Source organism: Podarcis bocagei (genome assembly GCF_964188305.1).
Source record: "Podarcis bocagei genome assembly, chromosome: 6".
Lineage (NCBI taxonomy): Eukaryota > Metazoa > Chordata > Lepidosauria > Squamata > Lacertidae > Podarcis > Podarcis bocagei.
In genome coordinates this window covers 53,237,349-53,252,399 of record NC_138130.1, presented here as the reverse complement: position 1 = coordinate 53,252,399, position 15,051 = coordinate 53,237,349, and the positions used below count along the sequence as shown (strand labels likewise).

General features: G+C 40.3%; 1 protein-coding gene across 3 annotated transcripts in view; it reads right to left on the bottom strand.

Moving 5' to 3' along the window:
• Nucleotides 1-9,097: 9,097 nt before the first annotated feature.
• KCNJ6 (potassium inwardly rectifying channel subfamily J member 6) overlaps nt 9,098-15,051 on the bottom strand; it is a 116,657-nt gene continuing 110,703 nt past the window's right edge. For all 3 annotated transcript variants that reach the window (XM_081198789.1, XM_081198790.1, XM_081198791.1), the window contains one exon: nt 9,098-9,939. In XM_081198789.1, the coding sequence (XP_081054915.1) occupies nt 9,614-9,939 (326 nt within the window). In that variant the 3' untranslated portion in view covers nt 9,098-9,613. The remainder of the gene's footprint in view (nt 9,940-15,051) is intronic.

The window sequence follows — 15,051 nt, the reverse complement described above, 5'->3', positions numbered from 1 at the left end:
TTAAAGGCAGTCTTAAGCAAGCAGAGGCTTAAGAAGTAAGCCTTATGTCTCTTGACGTAGTTTATGACGGAACTGAACCCTCCCCCAATTGTTTTTGTATGACAAACTGGATATGTAATCCTTTTTCTGGTGGTTTCAGCTCTCTTAGTCTAAAGTGTTTTCATTCTCACATCTTATCCTATTACTATATAGGCATGGATCCAGAGAACCCTGATTCAATAATCACAAAGGAGAATAATACTTTTTGAGCAGCAGCCCCCCCCCATATGGTGTCTGGAATGTCACGACAACGTTGTGATGCGGCAAAAGAGCCAAGCTGTTCAAAGAGAATGACACTTTCACTTGGCTACCAAAGAGCTCCTTGTATGAACTAAAACACAACGGCTTGGAACATAGTAAGATGCCTTGTGCTGACTAGGGCCATTGGTCCTTCTAGCTCAATGTTGTCTACAGTTTTGCTGCAGCGCTCTACAGTTTCAGATGAGGAATATTCCCATTCTTGCCAGAAGATGCCTCACATTGAAGCTGGGGCTTCCTTCAGACGAAACAAGCTCTGTCACTGAGCTATGGCTCTTCTCTACAATATTCTCTGGATGTTCCCACTGGTGGAACAGAGGGAGGGAATTTTCACCTCTTTCCCACTGTAGGCTCCTACAATCCCTGAATGTCTTCAGATTATAGGGTTACCCTAGAACAGCACGGGAGCTGGCTCTGGGACCTGTGAGAGAACATGGCATGGTGGAGATTGCTTCCATCTTGCCTTTCACCATCAGATGTTTCCACGGGACAGAGGTCCCTTCCATTAACAGAGCCCTTCTGTTAATGGAACAACTCAGGATCCAGCCAATGTGTGTGCATGCATAGAGCTTTATGTGAGTGCTGCTCACAGTGGCAGGCAGAATGATAGACTTTTACTAATAACGGGTGGTATAAATGTATCTACTTCTCTCTTATAAAAGAGGAAGGAAAAGTTACTGACAGCATTATGAGTACATGTCAAAATATGTTCAATTTCTGTTGCCAGAACAGGACTGAATCACTTACAGCACTGCAGTACCTTTGCCTTGGTTTGCATAATAATGCAAAAGCCAATATTCAAATCTGCAAATATACAAAATTTCCATCATCTAATAAAAGGGGCAGCAGGGATTTTTTTAACATGTAAGGTATTAGCAATATGTACTGGATTTTTAGTGAGCAAACATCCTACAGAGAAAGGGTTAAACATCTCCTTGCTCTTTAGCTGCTGTTCTGATTAAATTTGGGATCTCTCGGGGATGTATAAATGTTTTTTAAAGGAAAATGTTGTGGAATATATTATATGTCTCCCACACCGTGTCTAGTTGGGCCCTCAACTGAATTTCGGAATTGAAGATTACAGTTTGTGCAATCCATCAACAAGCACTGGTTCACATAGATTGCCTTCAGAGGTAATCCTAAACCATTAATTTTATTTCACAAAATTTATTATTGTGAATTGCTTAGTTCTGATGAAACCTCAAAGTGGTTTAACTGACTACAGATGCAATCAAACTCCATGTTCAGGTTCTAGTTCCTAGTATCTTAGTATTTATATCATTTTTGAGATCATGTTTAATAGAAAGAAGCCAGAAAAGGTTAGGTGTGACTGAGTCTTATGGAACTCTAAAGAAGAAAGTAAAGGCTTACCTTAAGTCACATTGATTTCAATGGGGTTCGTACTCTGATCATATGGATATTAACGGGGAAATTCATCTCACTAAAACCAACAGAACTTCCTTTCAGGTAAATTTAAGCTTTTGTCATAACTTTTTCTACTATAGCCTGCTGCATTTCTCTTCATGTCTAACCTTTTTCTCACAAGGAACCGATATATTTCAAGCCATGCTGGAGAAAGATTCTAGCAGGACTGTGCAAGCCCCCCCTCTCAATTTGGGGCTTGTTTTGGTGATCCAGATCCAGCTCAATTCACTTTGGATTGATCAGGACATGATCCAACATGATCCAGATTAAAAAATACAAACCTTCAGAAATCCCATTCTCTCTCTCTCTCTCTCTCTCTCTCTCTCTCTCTCTCCCCCCCCCCCCCCGGCTAGGTACATGAAATTTGCAGGCTTGATAGCTCTTCAAGAGGAAATTAACCCTGCCAAATTTCAGGTAATTTTGTGATTCTATATATGGCAATTACCACCCGGTCCCAATTATCCCCTTCTTGAGCAAGGTGCTCGAGGGAGTGCTAGTTGGTCAGCTTTAGACATCCTTGGAGGAAGCATATTATATAAACCCTTCCCAGTCTGGGGTTTAGACAGTTTAGATAGTTAGGAACAGCATAATCATAGCCATGTATACTCAGAAGTGTCATACTGACTTGAGGTAAGTGGAGTTTGACATGCAGCCTGAGTTATCAGAATGGCTGTTGCAAACTGCATGTCAGTATAGGTTGTAAATAAGTAAGCGTATGCAGAAATCCACAGGAATGCAGCAGTTTAGGGTACTGTTTTGCTCCTGTTGTGCTTGTGAAGTGAAAAGGAACTGGATCTGCAAAATAAGGATGATTTAAAGTATCTTCAGAACACAGGAGTGCCCGGCATGCTCTGGTCCATGGGGTTATGAAGAGCCGGACACGACTAAATGACTAAACAACAACAAAGTATCTTCTTAAGAAGGAATTTAAGTGGCATTAAACAGGGGCATTAAACAGAATGATTTAAACTGAACAACAGAAACCCTTTCTTGAACTTGCTAGTTTGCTTCTCAACCTGAATATTTATGCATGAAATGATGGTGTGAGACATCTACAATTCCTGAATTTTAGTTATGAGAATTGTTGGAAATGACATCAAATCCACAACGCAAACTTTCCTAGAAATGGACCAAACCAAATAGGGTGCAGTCCATGAAGGCATTCTCTAGTGCCTGGCCTTTGGAAACGAAAATGGAGCTATTCCAGGGCTCTAAGTGAATGTTTCTGGTGGACTGTGACCAAAGTGTATGAGCAACTGGCTTTTTAAAAATAAAAGAAAGGAAAGATAACAATTCCCAAAAGGAAACAATTGGAGACCCTCAGAGCCAACTGCACCATTCAAAAATGAATTTCACTGAACTTCAGTTAAATTAAGATTCTGTTCTTTTGAGTGTCAGACAAATTGGTTACATGTTAAAAGTAATTAATGACATATTTAAGTAAGAACTTCACTAAGCAGCAATAACATATGCATTGAAGCCAGAAATTTGGCTCCTGTAGTACTGAGTTTTGTTTGTAGAGGGCACCAGTGAACCTTCCAGATCATTGGTATGTATTGAGAAAAATCCTAAACCTGCATGCATTTAAGCCCAGGTGGGACTTGATTTATGCAAGTGGTTTTCATGCTCTAAGCGGGTAAGTTATTTACATGCATAAATCTTTGCAACACTATTGATCAAGATCATTTAGGGATTAGTTTTAGTACTGATGTAACTTTTTTTGCTCATGGCCAGAGCTTAATTAACCATAGAACATGAAATTAATGGTGGGCATTAACTGCAGTTAATTAATGTAATTCTGGTTCCATTAAAATCAACAGCAAGCTTCCCTTGATGGTTTTTATTCCACCAGGGGCCACAGAAAGATGAAAGCCTGCACATGTTCCATTCAAGTGATGAAGATGCTTTTCTCTAGAAAGGGTCTGTACGAAGCAACATTGAAATGAAAGCTGCACAGTAGTGGTACACAGTGGATTGCACCTTGCGGCACATGAATTGCCCTTTTGCTTCTAAAATTGTGGAAGATGATTTGAGGCAGGGAAACGGAAATATACAGGAAATACACATATAGGAATTTCAGCTGGAACTTGAGGCATACATTTTAGCAGCTGCATATGAAAAGCACGTCTATATGCTTCTGAAAATTTGTCTATTGGTACAAGGCAGTGCATGTTGACTTAGAAGTAAGTCCCACTGTGCTCAATAGGATTTACTCCCAATAAAGATGTACAGGATTGCTGCCTTAGATGGTGCAGTCATCCATATTAAACATAAGATCCCACAAGTGTTATTGGTCAGAAAATCCACCCCGTTATTTAATAACCAAAGACTGCCAAACACTTTTTGTTCTCCCACACCTTGGTATGGATTAATTCTCTCCCCCTCCATTTATGTGATTTTAATATCTGGTTTCTGGTTTTTAGCTTGGTTTTTTTTTGGGGGGGAGTTGCATATTGCTTTTCATTTATGTTGTGAGCCCCTTGTGTGAGGGAAGATGTGGGGCCAAAAGGCAGAATGTAAATACTTAAATAAAGAACATAAAAGTAAATTAATTATGACAAATTTCTGGATCAGTATGTATGTATGTACTGAAAGAATGAAAAACACTACTCATTGTTGATTGGCTTTGAAAATCCATTGTTAATTAACAGCATTCCATTCTTCTCTGCTTTTCAACATTTCAGTGGAAATAATTGACACAAAATACATTGTTAAACTTCTTAATCAGTCATTGTAGAAAAATAGAAGTGTGTGGGACATTCTTAGTACAAAATTTTGGTGATGCCTCCCCCTTGAAAGCATCGGAAGCTTTGAGTTTTAAGCTTATATTACAAAAACGAGATTCCGTAAACTTTACATTGGATGCGTCATTGATAATAACAGAGACAATTTGAGAGAGACTTTTAAGCTTTGTGCCCTACTCACAACATTACAGCTCACACATGCATGTGTCAGAATGATGCAGCTTCACTTTATGTGCTAAAGGTTGCAAAGAAAGCTCTAAGAGGACCTTCAGACCGAATTTCATATGGCACGCTTTTAATCTTTTTTCAAACAAAACAAACCTTACTAAACCTGCCACAATTGATTACAGAAAGGACCCCAAAATCACAAGAGCAAAAAGCTTCTTTTCCCAAATAAGCTCACTTTTTTGGTTGTTTTTTTTTTAAATTCTTTCGCATGCATTCTCATTAGTAAAGTAAGTTGGATCTTTAGTAGAACCTTGTTGGAGCTTTCTACAGTTCTTTCTCCTGTAGATTCTCTGTTATAAGGCCAACTCTGATGTATGTTAATGCACCATCACAAAAATTTATGGAAATGTCACTCTTAGTCCTCAGAGTTGTGACTGGAAGGAGAGGGCTAAACCAAGCCACCCTTGTCAAAAAATATTTAAGACAAACAAAAATGTCCTCTTTTTCTACACCCTGGGCCATGGGTAGCAAACTAAGGCCCGGGGGCTGGATCCGGCCCAATCACCTTCTAAATCCGGCCTGTGGACAGTCTGGGAATCAGCGTGTTTTTACATGAATAGAATGTGTCCTTTTATTTAAAATGTGTCTCTGGGATATTTGTGGGGCATAGGAATTTGTTCATTCCCCCCCCAATATAGTCTGCCCCCCACTCCCAGTCTGAGGGACAGTGGACTGGCCCCCTAACTGAAAAAGTTTGTGACCCCTGCTCTGGGCTCTCTCCCCATAGTTTGGGGTAATGGTGGTGGCTATAACAATCCTATTATTATTATTATTATTATTATTATTATTATTATTATTATTATTAATAATCTAATAATTAAATTTCTATACCATTCTTCATCAAAAGTCCACAGGGTGGTTTCATAGAATTATAGAATTGTAGAGTTGGAAGGGTCATCTAGTCCAAGCCCCTGCAATGCAGGAATCTTTGGCCCAACATGGGTGAGCTACTGGGTGAGCTACCAAGGTGGATGGTTTATGTGAACTTAGCCAGTAACTTCTTCTGTCATGCAAACTCAGCCTTATAGACAGGTGCTTCATCCAGACAGGGAGACCCACAAGGTGTGTGGCTGTGATTGGGATGTTCATCTATTCCATTGAACCCAACATGGATGCATCACCTGGGATATATGCCTGCACCTGGGGCTCCAGGTTGCACATAGCAAAGTGCTACTAGAGTTGTGTTGGGATCTGGGTGAGCTATATAAACATAAATAACTGGCACATTCCAACATGGTGATGGCATACAAAGGACTTATGACTACATATTAACATTATCTACAATGAAACTAGCTTCCAAAAGTGGGAATGAAAGGAAGTAAGAATTCTATATCTTCCTGGTGAAACTTGTCAACCTGACACACCCACCCACCCACCCACCCACCCCCACCTTTTGGGGAATGGCCAGGGCAGTGAAAACCATATGGAGGTCACTTCTTTTGTGCAAGGGACCAGGAAATATTTTCCCAATTCTAATAAGCATAAGTGCAGCTGGTTTTATCAATCCAGCTCAGTGGCACAACATCTTCGGTTAGAAGTGAACACAGCTCCTGGGAAGTGTAAATGACATATTTGTCATAACTCCATAAAACCTAAATAACTGGAATGGCATTAAGAGAAAACCAGCACATTGATGCAAACTAAATGTGAAAAATCTATCACAGTGCAAAATTTCTACCTGCCCACTAGATTTCTCCTGAGTCATGTATTTTAAAACATGATTATATATATTTTCATACAAAAAATAATTGAACTTCTTCTCAATGTACTTTTAATTTTCAGATTAGGCAGGCATAAACACAAAATTAAGGCTGTCGTTTGTTTGTTTGTTTGTTTGTTTGTTTTGTTTGAAAGGGCATTTGTACTACGGCGTTACAACCATTGTCCTCTGTTTACACTGCCAACCTTCTGCCAACCTTACTCTGACTGAGCAGTAATATACTCTGGATGCTACCAAATTCAACAGAGTCAGTTCAGGATAAATGGTTTTGATTTGAATTGCACTACTTTATTTCTACAGAAAGATTTCCACATGCACAAATTACACAATGTGGGTTCCTTTGGGAGCTGTAATCTATCCTCGACAAAAATCTATCCTAGTCTCACTGCCTTAGCAACTAAATGTGTACCATGCAGCAAGTTATGTCAATGTGCCATTATGCCACCAGCAGACATGACCATAAGCAAATGCTGCTTTAGCCCCATTCATAGATTCATAGATCATGGTACACCATGGTCTGAAACAAACCATGGCTTACAGTGAATGAGCAGCGTGTTTACATTGCTGCTATCCTGTGCCCACCCCACCGAGCTGGGAGGGGAACGAACTATATGTCTAGTTTAGCATTATACTTGAAGCAGGAGTGGTCCGTTGTTTCTCTCCAAACAAATCACAAGTAGTGAGCCAAGAACTGCCAAGAACAAATTTTGCCTTCTTGATTGGTTTGAAGAGAAGCAAACCACTAGTGATGGTTCTCATGCGGTACTAAGCCAGCTCTAGGGTTGGCCTCATCCTGGCTTAGCAAAGTGAGGAACAGAGAGGTGTGATTATTACACTATTTATTCATGGCAAGTCGTTGTTTGGTTCAGACTATGGTTTACTGTGATGTGTGGACCTGGCCGTTAAGTTGTCATGCAAAAATGCTCAGCAACCCTGCAGTGCTCAAGGTCTACTTATGGTGAGGGCAAGGCATAAATGGTTAGAATAGGATTAGTATTAATGCATGAATGCATAATAAATGTAAAAGGCTAATTCCACCTGACATACATATGGATTTGATGTAACACACTTGCCATGTAAGCGTTTGAAGTAGTTTCCTGAACATGCCGTTCTGATAATGTTGGTGTGTGATGCTATGGCTATCCATATTTAATTGGGATTTGGGTGCCAATATAGTACTTGGTAAGTTTTCTTAATGACCAAACAATAATAAAGAACTTTGGGGTGGGGCTGCCCAATGATTAAATCAATGTCTATGTTTATGTTACAATGTTCTTATCTGGTAGTATATTAATGGCTTGCCACAGCGGATTGCTCTCTTAGGCATGAATCCATGGATAAGTAGCTAAACATTTTATTAGGTCTATTCCCTACATGATAGCCTGAAAGCTTTTTGGTGGAAAATCTTTGCACATTTTTATTCTTCAAGAAAATACTATGGGAACAGAATAAAGACCTCTTCTGTTTTGTTGTTTTGTTTTTGTCATAGCTAAAATGCTGATCTGAGCCATGAAGATGAACACAGTACTGTATGATACTGCTTGCTATGCCTTACACTGGTGTTTTTACTCGTTTTTTGTTGGGAACTGCCCAGAGTGGCGGTGCAACCCAGTCAGATGGGCAGCAAATAAGTAAGTAAATAAGTAAGTAAGTAAGTAAGTAAGTAAGTGAGTAAGTAAGTGATGAGGACCAAAACAATCCCAAACCTATTTCCTCAGGAGATAATTCAGCTTTGAATGCATGAACTGGTGGCAGTTGGGTCAGGGATGCTGAATAGCTGTTGTATCTACTCATTTGCAGTTGTCAACCACTGGGAGAATGTAACACTGGAAAGCACTTAAGGCACTACTCATTGTAAGTAAAGATGGCAGAATGAGATCTACAGATTGTGCTCATTGACATCACAGAAACGACACATGTGCAAGGCTGACATGCTGGCAGATCTTTGCAGGGAGTATTCAAGACATATGAAGTACCTACTACGATAATGAAATCCAGCTGAAGTCCAGGTGTTTTTTTCAGATAGAACATCAGCTGGAAATGTCCTCTGCTGAACTATGGTATAACATTCAAAACTTTTTCATGGCTTATATAGGTTATATAGCTATAGATATAGCAAATTACACAGGTGTTTTTTGTTTTTTTTTAGCTGAATGGTTTTGAAAACCAAAGTTTCCCAAGGTATTGCACTTAAAGGGTTAATAGCCCGACACAAAATCTCTGATAGACAAATGTCATACAAAAGGAATCCTTGCCTTGGACAAGAATCTGCCACAGTTAAATTCTAGCTGTCCTGCCCAAGTAGCCAGAAGTGGTTTTTTTTTTAACCATATAACATTACAAAGAAAGCGATTGTTTTGTAAACAGTTTCACAGTTTATCAGGAATCGTGTTGTAATTTTTCTGCCCTTATCCCCCCACCCCAGACCTATGGCTTTTTAGAGTCAGCTAAATCATCGCTTAAGAAAACAGTGAGGTACTCTAAACAGCTGCCAGTCTGGTACAATGAAGAAATAGACATGCATTCATGGGGCAGTTATAAATGGGTGCCAAACTCTAATAAACGCCTGGTGTTAGAAGAGAACTGCCTTCCTCATGATAGGTGGTTGGGTTTTTGTTTTGTTTTTTGCATCCCATTATTTTCTAAATTATATCTCTAAACCTACATTAATTACACACGTATATACATTATTTAGAGGTTCTTTACTACAGTACTTTTGTACATGCTGGGTTTATTACTAAACTGAAAGAGAAAGAAAATACATAAGGCATATGTACAGTATCTCATTGAATTTCAGACCTTTCTCTTCACCTCCTTGGGTCTAAAAGCTGCAATGCAGGCATCTCATTCAAAACTGTCTTAGAATACAGTATATAAAAACTGGAGTTAAAGCTCAGGACGTGAATGGACTTCACTTACAGTCACTGTGTTTTGCTTTTGGCCCAGGTTAACAAACTTCTGCCCTTTATCTTAGAAACCAGCCCCAAACCACACACCTGCATGTGTGAACACTGAGCTCTCCAGCTGAAAAAATAGAACAAGGATAAGAGATTACATGGCAACATTGCAGGGATATTGCAGCTTTAACCCAAATCTTTGCTTGCCTTACGGGCAGGGAGGCTTGTCACACCTTAATCGGTCCTCCCTCTTTCCCCCTTTAAAGGAAGATTAGTGGTTCTCTGTCCCCACTGTTTAAGTTCTAAACTTTGGACTCATTCTCTAAGTTGGCCACATCACCATTCCTTTCAGTTTGTTCTTCGTGGTTCTTGGTCTCCTCTTCAGTATCCATTTCGGCACGCTGGTCTAAATGGCTGGACACAGACCAAGTGAGGGGTAATTCTGCACGGCTGGCCATCTCTGCCAGTTCTTTGGCACTGTAAGATGGTGTATTGGTCTCATATGTATCATGAAAGCTATTGTAATCAACTTCATAAAATCCGTCCTCTAGCGTGAGAACAGGTGTAAAACGGTAACCCCACAGGATCTCACTGGTAACATAAGAACTTCGGGCTTGACACGTCATCCCTGGGGAAGAAAGGAAAGAGAAATCAGAAGCAACATGGCTCCTAGCAGGTCTGTTGTATGTTAAAGCTACGGTGCACACATAGCTATGATGGACAGGAACGTCGTGCTAGATATGCAACACTAAATTTGCTGCACTGATGATCTATTAGTATGTGAAAATAATTATATAATAGTGAGTTTAAGCAGGCCAATTTTATCTTATCCCTTCCCCCTTTTCCATTACTGTATTATGATATCAGTTCAAAATTCTCTCTTCAGTGCAATTCTCTCCCCCTCCCCCAGTTGAACTCAACAAATATTTTCCCATTGGAAAATGGCTAGCAAAACGTTTGAGACCTTTAAAAAACAAAAAAACCCAAACACCTTATTTATCATTATGCTAATTTACCAATGAAGAAGAAGTAGAATCTACTTGGTGCCCTCAGGCAAATGGTTTTAGTGGATGCCTTTGCTAAAAGAATTGAGCTATAACAGGGATGTCCAACCGCTTGACCATGATTGACAGGTGGATCCCGGGTGATAATCTGCCCTGCCCCCTCGCTCCGTCCTTCATTTGCACACGATTGCAAAAATGGAAGACGGTGCTATTGCTGCCCGGTTTATTGTTTGGTGAGTGATTTATGCCCCCCCCCCCAAAAAAGCTCAAGAACTCTGGTGCCACCCCCCCCCCAAATTAGCTCAACAGCTTTGCCCTGGCCCCCTAAAAAAGCTCAACAACTTTGGGTCCTCCCCCCATGGGTAGACCACTGCCAGTTTTTTTTAATTCTGGGAGCAGATTGCAGTCTCTTGGGAGTTGGACGTCCCTGAACCATAAGATTCATCTATTCCCCCTTGCCCTGCTCCTGCATCCACAGTGGCCTAGAGGGTCCCTGAATTTTCTGGAGCAATTTTTTCAGGTAGGGCTGCTCCACTTAATGGAAGATTCTGCTCCATCAAAAACCCTTCTGTGAGCACAAGGGCATCACCAGGCTTCTACTCACAGTGTTTAACTCCCTGAGTCTACCATCTACCATCACTTTCAACTAAAGATGAGAAAATTATCCACAATGCTTCATTTTTTAAGGCATGGATCTAGTTTTTATCCCATCCTGAGGTCTCTGGACAAATATACATTTATAAAAATACCACAATTTCATTAAAAAATGCAAAGCATTTTTCAACTATACATATTTATAATAGAAATCATGTAAAAAATAAAAATGATAGATCATCAGCAAACTATCACATAACATTCTTTCTCAATTTCTGCATAAGCCTGGAAGCGTAAAATACTGTACTTCTTAAAAAGTATAAAAATTAATACTTTTATTCTAAGTATAGCATGCATCATGTCCTCTCACCTGTCATTGTTTCAAAAGGCCTGTCAATGGAAAGGCAACCTTATAGTTACAGAATCAGACAACTTTGAAGGTTGCTCTAGAAAATCTTGAGGACATAAGAAAATCTTGAGGACACTGAGGTCCAGCACCGAGGACCTTCTGGCGGTTCCCTCACTGCGAAAAGCCAAGTTACAGGGAACCAGGCAGAGGGCCTTCTCGGTGGTGGTGCCCTCCCTGTGGAACGCCCTCCCATCAGATGTCAAAGAGAACAACAACTATCAGACTTTTAGAAGACATCTGAAGGCAGCCCTGTTTAGGGAAGCTTTTAATGTTTGATGTATTATAGTATTTTAATATTTTGTTGGAAGCCGCCCAGAGTGGCTGGGGAAGCCCAGCCAGATGGGCGGGGTATAAATAATAAATTATTATTATTATTATTATTATTATTATTATTACACATTAGCATCCAAAATTTTAACACAGGATTCCTAATGGGTCCCAAAACAACCATTCTGGTGTCTTGGTCTTGGCCTGAAAAGAACTCTCAAGTAATGTCTTCAAAAGAATTATCATAGAAGTGAAAATGGAGCCCAGCATTTAAACACAGGCAAGCAGGCAGGCAGGCAGGCAGGCGGGCGGGCGGGCGGGTGGGTGGGTAGGCAGGGCCAACTGTTGGAACAATTTCATGCTCATGTGCAGTTTTAGATTGCTGCTCCTGATCCCAGAATCCTGAGCCCAGGCCTTTTCCCGATTTCAGGAACTCCTGAAGCCCCTCTCTGGAGTTGGCTTGATTCTTCCTTCATTATGGGCTCCTCGGGTAACTGGACTAATTTCTGCTCTTCTCCCGTTGCTGATTATATGCTGTCACTTTGCTAGACTAAAACTTGGCTTCCTTACTGACAAGACAGTACATCTGTCATTGTTCTTTGGCAGGAGCCAGACCCAGGCCTGTCTAGCCAGCCTTTGGCTTCTCCTCAAACCATGCTCCTTCCTACATCATTAAATCACGTCCCTAGCTGGCTCCACTGTGCACCCTTGAGTGGTTTTGCCTGAATGGAATGTATCCTGGAACTGAGTATGCCTGGATATGCATGCAGAAAATTCTGGGAATTGAAGTTCTGTGAGAGGCAAACTACAGTTCCCAGGATTATTTGGGGAGGAAATGTGCTTTCAATGAGCTTTAAATATATGCTGGGTGCGCAGCCTGACAAGTGTCTGAGAAAGACTATTGAAACCAATAGGCTACAGGTAGCGGTGGGGAGGGTGTTGCCTTTGTGGCATGTATAAATGATTCCTCCTCACATTATATGTATATATCGTTTAAATGTTTTAATGGGTGTGATCAGCAGCATATTACTCCTGCCTTGCTATTTCTAAAACCTAAAGGCGCATGATATCAGGAACAGACATCAGGATAAGATCTCAGATACATTGTCACCTGCAAAGTGGAACGTTCCTCAGGTAAGTTGCATCTGCTTCCCCCCCTGAAAAATCCATGTGGATTTTGAGTCCTGACACATCATCCCTTGTGTGTATTCCTCCTAAAGTGATTCCGTGGAAGAAAAAAATATTGCCTTGCAAGGAAAAGGCCTGGAGAATAAACAAAGATATATTTTCCTTTGAACCAACTCATTTGGAATGAAAAGCAGTGGGGAGAAACAAACAAACTGGACTTCAGGTTCATGTATTCAGGAGGAGATCTGGAGTCATTTTGAAGAACTCCAAAGAAGAAGAAAATACAAAAGGCAAAATGTGGTGAGTTAACTGTCCTTTCAAAGCCCCAGATGCAGAAGAGTGCTAGCTTGAGGAACTATTCAGCTAGAGATGCCAGGAAGAATAATCTTACTAAATGATGTATTTCTATTAGTACTATGTACAGATGGGTAGCCGTGTTGGTCTGCCATAGTCCAAATAAAAAAATTCCTTCCTGTAGCACCTTAAAGACCAACTAAGTTAGTTCTAGGTATAAGCTTTCGTGTGCATGCACACTTCTTCAGATACACTCTGTGTATCTGAAGAAGTGTGCATGCACACGAAAGCTTATACCTAGAACTAACTTAGTTGGTCTTTAAGGTGCTACAGGAAGGAATTTTTTTATTAGTACTATGGTATTTTTTGTGTCTCCTCTTTCAAATCAAAGATTCTAGGTTTTTTAAGGGGGGAGAGGGTAAATGTCCAGTATTCCCTTAAAATCCACCTTTGCGTCTAACATGGCTGCATCTGTCTATGGTTGGTGATGAGGTCACAGAGGAGCTAATGCCAAACTGGTGTCAAAGAATGGCTGCTGCCATCACCTCTGAACTCCATGACTGACAATGACTTCTCTAAACAATTTCCTGTGAGGGTATGCAGCCAACAATACTCCATGCTGAATGTGCTGTGATGTGACCTGATGACAACTGTCATAGTTACATAGGGAAGGGCCGTACCTCAGCGGTAGAGCAACTTATTTGCAGGCAGTCAACTCCCAGCATCTCTGGGCCGGGCTAGGAATGTCCCTTCCCTGCAACCTTGGAGGAGCCACCAGCAGCTACTGTAGACAATACCAAGGTAGATGGACCAATAGTAGGACTCGGTATAAAGCAGCTTCCTATGTTCCTATCATTGTTGTGGAGTGAACAAAGTCAAGTGGTCCAAGACAATGAATCAGAGAATACAGAGATCTCTGTGTGATCATGTAATCACATATAATGTCACTGGATTTCACCACCATAAACAGATGGACATTTTGAGATGTGTCCAAAACAGGAGCCACAATTGGCTCCTGGGTGGCTACTTATCCACCGCCAATAAAAATGGACCAGTTCTGCATTAGGTGACTTATATATTAAAATGCACATTTAGAAATGATTGCTGTAGATTACCTCTCCCCTGAGTGGAGAAGACTGTGACTGGGTGCCATATTCTCTCTTCAGTTTGTTGACAGGCAGATTCAAGGCCCTTGTCTCCCTTCTTCTGATTCTTTAAACTGGCCTTGGACTGGACAACCCTAACCAGAGGACTCCTACAAAGAGAGGATTGTCCTCTGACGCAGCCCTCTAAAATGGAGGCCTGCCCTTTGTAAAGTAGGACACATGGTGAGCTCTGCTACAGTGGTTGCACTTGGTAAGACTGGACACAAACATGGATGAGTTGTTTCAATTCAGCTGTAACTTTTGTCACTCTTTAGAGATTTTCATATTGCCCTGTTATTTCTAGATTAAATTAAACTTTTTTTAAAAACAAACAACTGAGTTAATATACCTTGGAGAAAGGGGCACCTTAAATAGGACTTTAAAGCTATTTGATGTAATCTTGGCACAGGTATTTATTAATTATTTAGATTCCTACTTCATAATTCAAATAAAACATTATCAGAACTGCTTGCAATAAACTTAAAAACACAACTAAGTAATGAATACTAAAAAAAAGAGAGAACTAAAACCAGCAACTCTATAAAACAGATCAGCATGAATTTACAAAAAAGGCCTGGGAAAATGGTTGAATATTTTGTTAGGGGCAAATGATGAGATATATAATACGTTTTGTACTGACACCTATGAAAGGTGTAGGGTGTTTTTATTATTATTAAAAAAACCCAACTAAATAAATAAATGGTATGTAGCTGCAGCTGTCTTTATTTTAAATAACATTTTTACATTTGTGGCACACTTGGTAACTGAGAGGGTTGACAAGATGTCAAATTCATTATATAATACAGGTGGATTCCACATCATGTATAAATCTGTATGCAGGAACTGGGAGTGCTTAGTTTAAAGAGGCCACTGTAGATCAATAGCCAGAGACGCGCCCT